General features: G+C 38.9%; 1 protein-coding gene across 1 annotated transcript; it reads right to left on the bottom strand.

Moving 5' to 3' along the window:
* Nucleotides 1-7,116: 7,116 nt before the first annotated feature.
* On the bottom strand, nucleotides 7,117-13,698 carry LOC107100083 (proline-rich protein HaeIII subfamily 1-like). Its single transcript, XM_015398443.1, has 3 exons — nucleotides 13,620-13,698; nucleotides 7,525-7,948; nucleotides 7,117-7,420 (listed from the first exon to the last, which is right to left on the bottom strand). The coding sequence occupies exons 1-3, from the start codon at nucleotides 13,696-13,698 to the stop codon at nucleotides 7,117-7,119; spliced, it is 807 nt and encodes a 268-aa protein (XP_015253929.1).
* Nucleotides 13,699-15,092: the final 1,394 nt, after the last annotated feature.

Genomic DNA, 15,092 nt, shown 5'->3' with positions numbered 1-15,092 from the left:
TGAATTGAATTGAATGATATTCAAAGCATCTAAAGCAAAAACGGATATCCTCTACAACCAATGGGTGAGATTCTACATGGACGTTCCTATGGAGATCCACAAGCAGCGCAAGCAACACGATGGAGTCCGCAAACACCTCTGCAAGCTCGGGCTGAGACACGGCATCATCCCTCCGGCTAAACTGGTGCTAACGTACCGATGGGAAACTTTCAGGTTCAGCACACCAGCAGAGGTTCAAGCGTTCATTGATCGGATTCAGAAGGGACAGATAAATGCAATGGAGTAACTGAATAGATGTAACACTGAGGAATGTAGCGTTGGTGCGATGATTAGCTAAATACACTTTTTGGTTAGATCATCATTACGTTTACACTGTATAAAGTGAAGTTACACTCTTTATCATACTTTTTACTATATTTACCTTAAACTTCTATGTTCATTGTTAGGTTAAGATGTTCTACTTCTGGTAAAAAATACTAGAGTGCACTGCAAATGAATAGGGATAACTAGACTGTTGAAAAGGAGAAGGTCAGGCACAGTACAAATATTTATTTTCATTTGTTGGTGGAGGTTAAGAACTAAGAGAATAGATCATAAGGATCTATACTTATGGGAAGCAAAATATTTGGAGGGCCTGACCATTTGGTTTGGACGGGATTTGTTTGTTCAAATAGTTCAGGGATTGTGGATGTATGTTAGTTTTTCTATCGTTTTTGTTGCCCCTCTTGGTCATATCGGCGGAAATATTGTATCAGTGTGTTTTAAAATGACATAATGCAAAGTACGGAAATGAAAGGCACATCCTGGCACTGTAGAGGCTCACAAAAAAACAAAACAAAAAAAAATTAAGCAAGTCATTAACAAATTGAAAGATCTAAACTCTAAAATAATATTCTTACATGAGACCCATCTGATTGAAGAAGATAGTTTGAAGGTGCGCAGAAGGTGGCAGGGGGATATATATGTAACTCCATTTACAGCAAGAGCCAGGAGAGTAATGACCCTAATTCATAAGTCTGTTCCCTTTCAGGTGACCAATGTTATTAACAAATCAGGGAAATAACTGATTATTCAGGGGTCCATCTTACAAGAAACTCTGAATCCTAGTAAATGTGTATGGTCCCAATTCTGACGACGACGTTTTCTATACCAATACTTTCTTGCCCTTTCATCGTTGACAGGAAAATACTTCATAGGGGGAAATTGGCACTGTGTTTTGGACCCCTCCCTAGACAGAGCTTCTGGAGCTGACCGGACACACATCAGAAGTAGAGGAACAATATGTCATTTTATGAAAGAATTACATTTAGTAGATATATGGAGATATTTAAAACCAAACATATTTTATGACTTCAAAAGAATTACTTTCAAATATAAGAGATTGTTGCTACTATTGCATTCTATTATCAGATCATGCTTCCTGTAATTTATTATATATTAAGAACAATCTGTGAAAAGACACGCCTAGATGGTGCTTACACCAAAAATGGCTGAAGGACAAAATATTTGTTAAATATGTTGGAGGAAAAAAATAGACGAATATTTCAGTATCAATACCACACAAACTTCAGCCTGTATAAAATGGGATGCTTTTGAGGCATACTTGAGAGGATATATAATCAGTTATACCATGTCAAAATCTAAGGAACAATGCAAGAACAGACAACAATTAGTATCTAAGATTAAAGTACAAGAAGGACAAATTTTTAGAAATGGCAACACAGGAAAAGAGAAGGAGCTGCTGTTATTAAAGGTGCAATATAAGAAAGAATCTGCAGAAAGAGCGGCCTCCAGCTTATTAAGATGAAACCAATCATTCAAAAAACAGGGGAAACTCTTGGCTTGGCAAATAAAACAATTGGAAGTGCAAACAAACATTACCTCTCTCATTAATGGTAAAGAGGAAACATTAGTAGACCCAATCAGAATAAATGAAAGGTTTAGAAAATACTATGATATTTATTCAGGAGCATGACTTACATCTAAATAAGTTAGATATCCACTTGATCGATGAAAGTTATAAAGAAAACCTGGAAGTTGAAACTACAAAAGAAGAACTGAGTAGAGCTATTGACTGCATGAAGGCAGGGAAGAAGGCTGGGCCTGATGGGTTCCCTATAGACTTTTACAAAACATTTAAAAACAATTAATAAGTCCTATCTTTGAGATGTTTCAGGAGGGATATTGTAATGGTGGCCTACCAAAATCAATGACAAATGCTCTGAACTTTGTGTTACCCAAACCAGGGAAACCCAGCAATAAATGTGAGAACATGAGGCCAATAAGTTTGCTTAATGCTGACCTAAAAATGCTCTGTATTAGCAATACGTTTACAAGACTCACTTCCTACAGTAATACTTAGGGATCAAAATGGCTTTATTTTGGGACGGCAAGGTCTACACGATTCGAGGCGACTTCTAAACATTATTCAAGATTCGGGTATTTAAGTCAGGAACCGCATTTCTTTCTTAAGATGCCGAGAAGGGGTTTGACCGAGTCGAATTGCCCTATCTATTCAACATTTTAAACCGTTTTGGTTATGGAAATAATTTAAAAAATTGGGTACAATTATTATATTTAAATCCTAATGCAGAAATATTAACAAATAAAAATGTGTCTAAACCAATTACTATCAAACGATGATATCATCAAGGATGTCCTTTATCCCCCTTGTTGTTTACATTAGCATTGGAACCACTTGCTATAGCTGTAAGGTCCCATAAATCTATGGGACGGGCATTACAATTCAACAAATAGAACAGAAAATTTCATTATGTGCAGATTACATAAACCTGCTTATTTCAAACGTAATAGAATCTATTCCAAGCTTGCTTGATTTAATAGCGGAATATGGTCATATTTCAGGGTATAATATAAATAAAGCTAAATCTTCATTATTAATGTTGGATAGAAAAGAAATGTCCCCAGAAATAAGCTCAGAATTTAGGCTTGTTAGAGAATTCACATATTTAGGAATCCACATAATTTCAAACCTAGATATGATTGTTAAGAATTATGAACGTTTAACAAAAGAGATCACTGAAAATATCAATAGATGGATGCCCCTTCCCTTATTGGCAGGATTAATACTTACAAAATGAATGAATGAATCTAAATCTGTAAGTCCATCCTTACCTGTATATATTTTTTTCTGATTCAATCCCAGGACTGTTGGGGAAAACAGCTAATTATATTGTTAAAAACATTATCAAAATATGGTATGACATAAAAAAGTTCACAATAGAATCAGTTACACTATCACAATTTATTCCAATATGGGGAAACCAAGATTTTACTCTTGGAAGAGCAGACTCTGTTTTTGAAAAATGGGCTGCATAGGGAATAGATTGAATTCAAGACTTGTATCAACCAAATTCAACTTACATGATGTCTTTTGAAGAACTAAGGTAAAAATTTTATATAAATAGAAAATACTTCTTTAAATACCTTCAGCTTTGAAGTAATATTAGGACAAAGAACAAAGATTTAACTAAACCACCAAAATCCTTACTAGAAGAAATTATTAGCAATTTTATAGTTTCGAATTCCCCAGAGGACTCAACACAGAAACAAGAAGAATTAGATGTGGGGATAAAACCTGTCACTGGAAGATTGGCAGTCTGCCTGTATAAAGTCTCAAAAACAAACGGTTAACTCACGTTTAAGGTTACTGCAATACAAATGGTTATTGCAAATCTATGTCACACCAACCAATTTACATCGGTGTAATCCTAATATACCAGACATATGCACAAAATGTTGAGAAGAAAAAGGGACTTGGTTTCATTGTTTCTGGGAATGCAGGGAAATTCAGAAATTTTGGAAAGCAATAGTCAAAATAATGAAAGATTGTTTCAAAGGATGTTGCACTAGATCCACGTTTTCTAATTTAAGGTTTGTATCCAATAAATAATGTGTTTACTAAATGTGAACAGATGTTGATTGATATGTGTCTACTGCAAGCTAAAAGACTGATAGCACTATTCTGGAAGAATACCTTATTGACTAGGGACCAAACAATGGACCAGGCAAATGCTGAAAACGTTGCCTCTGGAATGCATAACATATCTCCAAAAAGGGAAAAGTGAATTATTTGAAAACATTTGGTGAAGCTTCTAGAAATTTGTTGAAGGAACGAACTTGTCTCAGGATGAAGAAGACGGCTAAAGTCAAGACTAACTTCAGAACAATTTCAAAACAAGGGAGCCTCAACGATGGACTATCACTTTCCATACACTAAAAAAAGAATATATGCAGATATATAACTAAGAGGGCGTTTGTTAATCTTGTTGTTTGTATTTTTTATATGGCAGATATGTTTGTATAAAACAATACAAATAAAATTAATTAAAAAAAAAGATGCATTTATGTCAATCAACTCTGGGACGTGATCTTAATTTAAATGGCAACAAAAAATAAAACCTGCTTTTTAATGAACCATGTTTAAGAACAAACAATTAAAATATAATAAACTAAATGTTTGCATCTAGTGGTATTACACTGTGAGCAAGGATTGCATTTGACGAAAAAAAATCCATCCATCCATCCATCCATCCATCCATCCATCCATCCATCCATCCATCCATCCATCCATCCATCCATCCATCCATCCATCCATTGTCTTGCACCAGACTGCTGCCTCCAGGGCAGCAGATGCCCAGACTTCCCCACCTCATCTGGCTCCTTCGACATTGAGGAGCAACGACTCTACTCCGAGCTTCTCCCAAAAAAAAAAAATCAAATTTTTCCTAAATCTAAATCTTCATAAACAGAAAATTGTGGTTAATCAATAAAATAGATTCATTGGCTAGTCCTACTTTAAAGATAATCCTCCAAATCTGTTTTGTAAAATGCATACATTTTACATTAGAAATATATTTCCTATGAGAATGATTTATTCACTCAACTCACAGTATGGATCTGGTCTGTGGATCCCTCCCACTGTGCCTTCTGGTAAGATTTGAAGATGGTAGCCAATCCCAGCCCGGCAGTAGAGCAGCATCTGTTTGACTGCTTCACCTTTATCCAAGAGAGATACCGGTAATTGACAATTTTGAGTGAAACAAAGAAAAGCTATAGTCTAGATAAAAAATAAAAAAACAACACCCACAAGACACCTAAACACATATGAAAACTTGAGTCACAAAATTGCCTATTACAACTCTCCAGGGTGTACCCCATGTCTTGCTAAGGGACCTCTGAAGAGGCACCACTTGTGACCCTGTATGGATAAGTGTGGATGGTCCCATATCCTTAATTAATGTGGATATTAAAATAATCTGTAAAGCTTTAGCAAAACGATTAGATAAGTTCACTCCTCTCATAATCCACCCTGATCAAACTGGTTTCATTAAAGGAAGGCAGTCAGCCACTTACACATGCAGATTGCTTAATTTAATTGATTATTCCTACAGTAAAAAAAATAAAATCCTACATATTGTCTTTAGATGCAGAAAAAGCGTTTGAACTGAATTTTTTTTATTTGTTACTCTACATAAATTTGGTTTTGGCAATTTCTTTATGAATTGGTTAAAAATCTTACATAGCTTCCCAGCAACATGTGTTAGGACAAATAATCAAACATCTTCCAGCTTTTGTCTCCAGAGGGGCACTAAGGCAGGGATGCCCCTCCCCCTCTTCTTTTTTGCCATTTTATGTGAAATAAACCTCTACTTGCTACAATCAGACAAACTAATGTGGTTAAATGTATAAAATGCAGGAAAATAGAGCATAAAATTAGTCTTTATGCAGATTATGTATTACTTTATCTCCAGCACTCAAACACTTGCCTCTCTCAAGTTATCAGATTTGTAGAATCTTTCTCAAAAGTGTCAGATTACTCTATAAATTTGTCTAAATCTATAGTACTACCAATTAATTACTTTCTACGGAACCCTTTAGGTTTACAACTACAATCAGGAAATATCAAATATTTGGGAATTACTGTGTCATCTAAATTAGCTGATTTACCAAAACTTAACCACGTCCTGTTTTTAAAAAAGATAGAAGAGGACCTAGAAAGATGGAAATCGCTTCCGATCTCCCTTATAGGTAGGGTAGCGTCAATTAAAAGATGAATTAACTACCTATTTTCAATGATCCCAATAAACCATCATCGGAATGGTTTAAATCTCTAGATTCTTCCATCTCTAAATTTCTTTGGAAAGATAAACCCCCTCTTATCAGCTTAAAGACATTGCAGAAAACTAAAGACAGAGGGGGGCTTCCAACACTACTACTTAGGAAATAGACTACAATATATCTCTAGATATATTGCAGTCGATTGATAAAACATAATCCCTTAGATGAGCCCTGGATAGACACAGAACAGGATATATGCAGTAATATCATAATTTCAGATTATTCGTTTATTAGCTCTAATATCAAGCAGCATTCATGTTTTAAAAATATTAACATCAGCTCTTTCCTGACAGCGGGGTGGGAATTTCTTAAAATGATGTAGTCATCGCTTATCCCGTGCAGTCGTACACCAATCTGGAATAATCCTGACATTCTACAAAACAATAATATGATAAACTTTCCGTACTGGAAAATACATGTCTGAAGGAATTTATTTGAAGTTTATCACTTTTGCAAGATTAAATATGCAATATGGCACTAACAAAAATAAAGTCTTAGAATATAAACAAATTAAATCTATAGTTAGAAATAAATTTAAGCATATTAATGGAGGTTTACAAATTACAAATAATATATCCTTGGGGGTGCAGTAAGCACCCCAGTCCTTTTCTCCCCATCCCTGGACTCCTCCCTCTGCCTGCTCCATCACACCGTGACACATGTAAGATCTTGGGGAAAGTGTTGTTACTGGAGGGTCACTCCTTCTGGTGACGTCCCCCACCCCAATTTTATGTTGCATTTAGACACTTTCATGTACAACATTTTTACCACAGACATCTATGTAGGGCATTGTCTTGAGGGGTGGGGGGCAAGGACACATGGGGGGGGAGCTTATTACAGTACATGGGCCTCACCTTGGTTGCCCCCCCACCACCTCCCCACCCCCTCTCGAATTTAGACGTTGAACATTTTGGGCTATTGATTGGGGGGGGGGGACTTAATTACACCTTAGAGCAACACGCGACAAGCCCCTGTTCACCCCTGTTCTCCGGCTGCCGTCCGGAGTCTGGGGCCTGGAGGAAGATTGAGCCCCCTAGTACGGGGGCTTGGCGGTGGGCTGTTGCCGGGGCTGGGGTGCCTGCCGGTGCTTGGGCTGTCATTTCTGCTCTCCCCAAAGGGTGTGGAGGGAGGGATGAATAGGGTTTTTAGGGGAGGGGTTAGTAGGGGGTTAGTAGGGGTTGGTAGGCCTGTGCAGGGCATGTGGGACGTGTCCCCTGGACAGTCTTCTTCATGTGGGACCTTTTGCTGGGGGTTGACTGGTTTGGGCACGGGTGTGGCACTGGGCCCGCATCAGGAACTAGATGGGTTAGTGTGGCGTTGACACCGCTCCACTCCCCCCATCCAGAGCCCATTTCCCCTCTGTCCTGTCCTGCCCTCCCTTACTGGTGGTGATCGATGTTTGGGGGTGAATGCCTGGGCGGGTGCTGGCCTATTCCTGGCGGCTGCTCCGTGGGACCTGGCCCGTCGGGGCCCGGACAGGGTTCCCGCCAGGGGGTGGGGCGCCCTGGTGCCTCGGGTCCCTGTGGTCCGTGGCTGGATCCACCTCTGGGTGGCTGGCTGCCAGCAGAGCCAGCGGATTCGTCCCCGCAGCTCCCGGTGGCTCTGGTATTAGGGTGGCTGGGGGATTTCCGCTGGGCTGTCTCTCCTCCTCCCTTGGCGGGGGGTCGGATATCCTGGGTTGGCTCCTCCTGAACGCCTTTGCTCTTGGGGTACCTTTGGGCATCTGGGGCTTTGGGTCCCCGGTGTTTGCCTTGGTGCTCTGGGGGTTTGCCTTTTCGGCACTCTTGGCATTTTTTCTTTGAATAAACTTTGCATGCACAAGAGAACTCTCACAAACAACTACAGGTGCTTGGCTCCAGGTACTTAGAGATTCACTTCCATACAGAAAGCCCATATTCTTATCTTCAGCTACCACAGTAATACATGTCAGATTAAATAATACTACCTATACTTCAGCGATAGTATCAAGGTGTTAGTCTTGTACCATGTCCGTTGGTTGTTCTGTTCTTTTTACATCTCTTTGCAGGTGATAAAGCAGACTGAAGATGTTTACTCGTTATCTCCCTTTTATCTACTCTTTCTTTTTTTCTGTTATTCCTTTCCTGTTCTACTTACTTACTTACTCTGTTTCTTACTGTACTACTCCATATAATCTGTAATATAATCTGCGTGAATTATAATAAAGCTATTTATATGCATAAATCAAGCGGAACACCATGGCGATAGCTGAACTGCTCCACTTGTAAAAGTAAAAGCTGTTGGGGTCTTTTTGGCATCAAGCCAATTATTGTTATTGCCACATTGCAAGACAGGACACTGTAAGAACAAAAAAATAAAAAATAAAGTGTGGATGGACGAATGAAAAATTAGCCCTATTTTAACATCAGGTTTAATGTTAAAATATTAAAATTAGAATTACCGTAATAAGCCACAAAGCTGCATTTATTCCCCAGAGATCCATCAGTTCCTTTTTAAAAATGTAGGTATTATGATATGCTGATGGTTTCCCTGCTGTTGAAATGTTTCCACTCTGTTCTAGCTGCTAGATAATCTTATCTGTCTGACCTCCACTTTGGTTGGATTTAAAGCTAAAACAAGTTCAGACTATTTGACCTAAATTGGATAACAAGCTGAATATGACTGCTTAAAATCAGTCTCACATTTATCAAATGTCTTATCATTCATCACAGTACAGGGATGCAGAGCAGTGTTTTAAAACATTTTGAAAGTTTTTTTTAATGAATAAATATAGAAAATATGATTTAATGATTAATTAAATGTGCTAATTATTTAAGTAGTTTTAAACAATTGGTGTAATTTTTCAAATTATTATAAACTGAGCCCTCTTTATACAAAGATATGAATACTTAATAAAACAGGTTAACTGTACTTAATGATTAAAATTAACTTTGTGCTTATTAAACACAGAAAGTAACTTTTGACTTATTGAAACATCAACATTTAGAGAACTATTGGTCAAGATTTTACAAACATAACTCGTATTGGGTGTCAGATAAATAGATGAATTAGGTAAGCCCTTTTGCATGCAAAGGTCCCTACCTATGAGGAAAAAAAAGCTTAGGATCATCCATAAAATCTGAAGAAAAAAACTACAACAGATTGGGAACCTAATATAAGAATGACCAGTTAAAGGTAACATCCTATATCATAAAAGCCCTCAGTATGGCTGATGGGCCTTTTCAAGGAAACATAGAGGCAAAGCTTAAATATCTTTTGGCTTCACATTAACAGCTACAGATAGTGATACCAAAGATTCTGATTCTTTTAAAATGATGGACTTACCTTTTCTTTTTAGCCTGGAATCCCTGAAATGCTGTTTCCAAAAACCCAGCAATTCGGAATCTTTGACCTCTTCTGATTTCTTTGCTTCTGCTCGCTGAAAATATGCAGTTAAAAGAAGCAGCAGAAGGCTAGGCAGGAGTGAGGAAACAGTCATTGTGCCATACATCAGGTAGCTAGGAGCAAACCCTACAGTGGCATCCTATAAGCACTAATGTGGGAGATGCACATAGTCTGAGACAGATGGCTGTGTGCTTTTAGATATGGAACCTTGATTAATGTTCTGCAGCCTTTTCTCCTTTATCAATGTCTACGTTTTACTTTACTGTACATACTGACACCCGAGACAGTACATCGTTATTATCAGGGCTGTATCAGAGATCCTGCCAACAGCACATTTAACAACACATGTGAGCACCAGTGTTTCTGGAAATAGCAAGATTGTTTTTTAGGTCAAACAGATCATCGCACATCATATAGCTTAGTGGGTCCTGACAGCAAATTAGTGCAGGAAGTGGAGACAAAACTTGACACCACTGTTTGAGTTTGTTGGCATGGTTGTGTTCTTATGTCATCAGAGGAGAAACTGGGGAGAAAGATGCAAACTGTCTGTTCAGTGTCACAGTCACTGAGATTAGAGAGCGAGCTATACCGATAGTTGGAGTATAAACTTAGAATGATGAGAATGAGCGCATTAAGCAGATATTAAAACTTATGAAAGAGCTGGAAAAAAACTGATCTAAGTAGGTTTGTTTCTTTTTTGCTCTGTCAGAATCGTGAGTTTAAAAGTGTGACTTCAGCTGATAATGATAACATGGTGTTCCTTTAGTTATTAATTCTATTCAATTCAATTCAGTTTATTTATATAGCGCCAATTCACAACAAATATCAAGGCACTTTACAGTTCACCAGATCATACAGTCAAATTGATTCAAAGTTTTCTATCTAAGGAAAACCAGTTGATTGCATCGACTCATTGATCTGAATGCAATCCCTCACACTAAGTGTGCTTCTTAGAGGAAAAACACCCTTTTAACAGGAAGAAACTTCCAGCAGAATTAGACTCAGTGTGAGCGGCCGTCTGCTGAGGCCGACTGGAGTTCAAATAGACAGAAGCAGAGATACAAAAAGCAACTTATCCAGGAAATACACAGCCAGGCAGACGAGCTCTGAGCCAGCTCCCATGTCAGAGGATGAAGAGAGCACATCCAGCCAGTCACAGTCAGAAAAACAGGACTAGACTGAAAAACAGGCCGATCTCCAACATCTATAAACAAAGCTGTTGATGGAAGCAGCACAGCTAACATTTTTCTCAAGGATAGTGTCACAGCCAAATAATAACAGACGAGGCAAAGCTACTATGAGAAAAAGCAGAGAGAGCATAACGTTAGAGATTGAACTAACAGATTCTTCACAGTGGGAGAATAGAGATAGATTGAAGCAGAATTAGGAAATAGCGGTCCCCATGTCCTCAAGAAGTCTAAGCCTATAGCAGCATAACTATAGAGATAGCTCAGAATAACCTGAGCCACTCTAACTATAAGCTTTATAAAAAAGGAAAGTTTTAAGCCTAGCCTTAAAAATAGGGTATCTGGGCCTGGTGTCTGCCTCATGGACTAAAACTGGTAGTTGGTTCCACGGAAGAGGAGCCTGATAACTATAGGATCTTCCTCCCATTCTTTTTTTAGAAATTTTAGGAACCACTATACATACAGGAGTATGGCAGCAGGTCGGTACTGTAGAAAATGCATACCAACTCAAATACGGAAAACTTTGGTGGAATCAATAGTTTTTTGTCATCTTGACTGCTGTTCCATAATTTGTGCAACAACTACAGGAAATAACCTGAACAAATTACAGGTTGCACAAAATAAAGCAGCTCGGCTTGTTGTAAACTGTTCTTTTAGAACAATTGTTAGAGATATTCACAACTAGTTAGCATGGCTCCTTGTAAGGAGCAGAATCAAATATCCTTTAATTAAATACTTGTGACATGTAATTATTACAAAAGCAACTGAAATTATTCATAACAGATTGACTTTTTTTTATGACATTCATAATTATTCCACTCGTCAATCAAGTGAAAGACGTTTTTGGTTACATGCCTGTTAAACAAATCAACTTCAGAGAACATAGTGTTATAGGGTGATGATGGCTGGAACTCACTCCTGCAATTCTTATTTTCAGAGATGTACAATGTTATGTTTTCCAAAAGGCTTAGACTATATATTTACTTTGGAGTAACATTTATGGAATGAAGTAATTCATAATGAGCACTAGTAACTGGAATGTTACAGAATCCCCAGAGATTGGTCATGTTTTGTACATAGAATAGCTCATACTATATGATTTGTATCTGTGTGTATGTTATATATATGTATGTATGTGAAGTTGTATTGTTGTGTGTGTGTGTGTTTGGGTGGGGGGGGTTACTTCTGTGTTTGGTTTCATTGTTACCCAGTTTTAATGTAATATCTGTAAAAATGTTAAGACCCCAAGAAGAATAGCTACTGCTTTGACTCAATAAACAATAAATTTAGCAAACCTGCCGATTGAGAGCGATTTCTAATTTTTGCAATATTCTGCAGATGAAAGAAAGTGATTCTACAAACTTCTCCAAGATCTAAATGACAGATCCTCATCAAAAATAGCACCAAGATTTTTAACTTTATTATCTGAAATCAGTTTAATCTCATCCAAATGAAGTGACTGACTAATCAGCCTCTTTTTCAAAGACTCTGGTCCAAAGACTATAATTTCTGTTTTGTCTACATTTAGGAGCAGAACGTTAAGAGTCATCCAGGTATTCATATCTTCAAGACATATTGGTATCTATATCTATATCTATAAATTATTAAATAAACATAATACAAAAGGTTTAGCTTGGCTAGAACCGCTGACTTGGCAACGATGTTTAAGATGGTTGCACTGACAACAATTCATTAACCTCATACTGTTGATAAAGAATAATTACTTTTGTGACTGTGAAAAAACATCTGTTTAAAGCAAAACAGGAGCACTAAAATATTTCCAGGGCCTTGGAGTACATGAAAAAATCAACTAATAGAAATAATACTGCTGAAGTGAGGATAGCAGGATAACTGAATGCAGAAAAGCCCTTGCTTTTAATGAATATACTCATATTCTGATATCCAGCCCCTCATAGTTAACCGTGTAACAACTGTGTTTCACTTGGTGCTACTTGTTTTCCTAGACTCCCATAAAAAGATTGGATCAAATTAATGGTAAATACAGGAAAATACAGGAAACAGTCCTTTAAAATATTTTGGAGCATAAATGTACAGATAAACAGTTAGAATTTAAGATATATCAGTGTAGTATACTATTAGAACGTATCCTAGAGTCACATCGCTTTTATGTTTAATGGAGCCTAGGCGGAAATTCAACTGAAGAAACTCATTTGCTTTTCATATATCCACCTGCAACAACGATTAGCTTTGAACCACACCTCCAAAAAAACCAATCGGCATCCAAAGTTTATCTTAAAAGGCCTCCAATACGCACTTGTCTGCTCCTGTGCCCTCCATTTATAGCGACACTTGTTTTTACCTTAATTGTGATTTTTAACTGTTTTGCGTCAATGTTTGAATTGTGTAGATAAAGTGTTAAGTCAAAAAGTAATTTAGTGACCCCGTAGGAAGCTATGTGTCTGCTGCGCCTGTCTGGTTGGGGATTATGTAGCTCACTGCATTCATAATCTCTCCTTCTAGTTTCAGATCATCATCAACTGCATGTCTCAACTTCAGAATAGTCACAGGCATTCCCCTCAGCGTATTGTTTCTATCTAAATCTGCACCATGTTAGACACGTTTCATCGTGGCGGGTGCCCTAGGCACCCTCCATCCATCGCAATATGTCATGACGCAGCATGTCATGACGCCCTCTATCACTGCGTCAGGAGGTTATGGTGCCAGATACACAGGGTGCCCTCCATCTAGTGGCGGGCGCCTACGTTCCCCTTCTTCTATCGCTGCAGGTACTCATGGTGCCTTTTCCTACCGCTGCCTTTTCACGGCAGCTTTTATCATCGCTGCAGGTGCTATGGCACTTTTCATTGCACGCCACTTCATGGCACCCCTTTTATCATTGCTACTAGGTTATGGCACCCCTTTTTCCTTTGCTATAGGTACTTGGCGCCCTCCATCATCGCTACAAACGCTCCTGGTGGCCTCCATCCATCTCTGCAGGAGCATCATGGTGCGTTATATCTGTTTCGGCGAAAGTTCTGGCAACCATTCTCAATCGCTACAGGCACTCATGCAATCATGGCGCCTATAATCTTCGCGGCGGGGCCTCATCGTGCCTATCATTGTGGGTGTACATGGCGCAGAATCACGGCGGCCATTTTATGCTGCTTCTAGCAACGTGACGGGCATTTTATGCCGCCTTCTAGTATCGCCTCATGGCACCTATCATTGTGGGCGTTTATGCCAGCAGCATTGTGGCGGGCATTTTATGCTGCCTTCTAGCATCATTGCGGGCACTCATGGCCTCCATCACAGCCAGTCTATTATGGCCCCCAGGTCTTTGCCTGATGGTTAAAAGCCCGATGTGCTTTAAACCATTGCAGCAGCGCTTATGGCGCTCTGTTTTCATTGCAGCAGGTGCATTACGGCCCGTCAGCTCATTGCTCCAGGCACATAGCACCCAAACCTATTCATGCGTTCACATCCCAGGCACTTTGCTTTGAACCCCTTAGCATCATGGATCACGAATTTCGACTGAAACATCTTGCTTAACCATTGTGGCTTGCTTGTTTCATCTTTGGTCATCGCGGCTTAGCTAGATCATTGCGTCCTCATCTCACTTTCTCAGCTCATCGTGGCTCTCGTATCATGTCCCCAGCTCATTCCTACACGGGTGTGTGTTCTCTGCTCGATATCAATAGGTTTTGGGGGGGGTTCGTTAAATAATTGGTTCGCAGTTCATGGCTGCTACCCTCATCATTTCTAATTCTCTAATGCTTAGTGAGGTTTACCCATTAGCTGAAGCTTGCGTCGTCAGGCCATTGATTTAAATGGAGCAGCCGCAACAGTGATCCGTGGCGTCTCCTTGAGTTTCTTAGCAACGGGGCTGATGGTCTTCAGACTATGCCTCATATATCCGCCCTGAGTATGCATTAATCTTTCTGAAGTATTCAACATTCTCTCAGCCTTTAGGGTAAGCTAACTACAAAAACTGGTGGTGGTTTCAGAACTCATTTATATCCTTCATCAGATCTGAATGTTTGATTATTTCAGTTGTGTTTATAACCCATTCTCATCACTCATCTCTCTTCTGTAATTTGTCATACCAGATGGTTTTATACCAGGCTCTCTTCTATCATTCATCCTCTCATTCATCACAGCATCATCCCCTCATTCATCCCAGCAATCATCCCATCATCATTCACCTTACCTCACCATCCCTTCACAAACTTTTGGTAGGCCTTCGCTGCAACTGGCCCTCATTTGGTAGGCCTGACCATGCTGTCGTATTGGCCTCAACCTCAGCAATTTTTTATTTTTTTTTTGGGGGGGGGGGGCAGCCCTATTTTTTGTTCCTGTTCATGCATATCTATCAAAATTAAGATCTATGTTTCCTGCCTAGGTCTGAGCGGCAAAAACACAGTTATTGTATCAATAAATATC

This window comes from Cyprinodon variegatus, unplaced genomic scaffold (assembly GCF_000732505.1).
Source record: "Cyprinodon variegatus isolate N-32 unplaced genomic scaffold, C_variegatus-1.0 Scaffold935, whole genome shotgun sequence".
Classification (NCBI taxonomy): domain Eukaryota; kingdom Metazoa; phylum Chordata; class Actinopteri; order Cyprinodontiformes; family Cyprinodontidae; genus Cyprinodon; species Cyprinodon variegatus.
Note: the sequence above shows the minus strand (reverse complement) of the source record. Positions and strands in the feature narration are given on the sequence as shown.

Bases quoted from the DNA above. Each gene is read 5' to 3' on its own strand.
- LOC107100083 (XM_015398443.1), bottom strand. From the start codon at position 13,698: ATGGTTGCCAGAACTTTCGCCGAAACAGATATAACGCACCATGATGCT. The intron at 7,949-13,619 runs GTTTGTAGCGAT...GTGCATGCAAAG, and splicing joins GGATGGAGGCCACCAGGAGC to TTTATTCAAAGAAAAAATGC. The intron at 7,421-7,524 runs GTAAGGGAGGGC...ATGCGGGCCCAG, and splicing joins CCAAACATCGATCACCACCA to TGCCACACCCGTGCCCAAAC.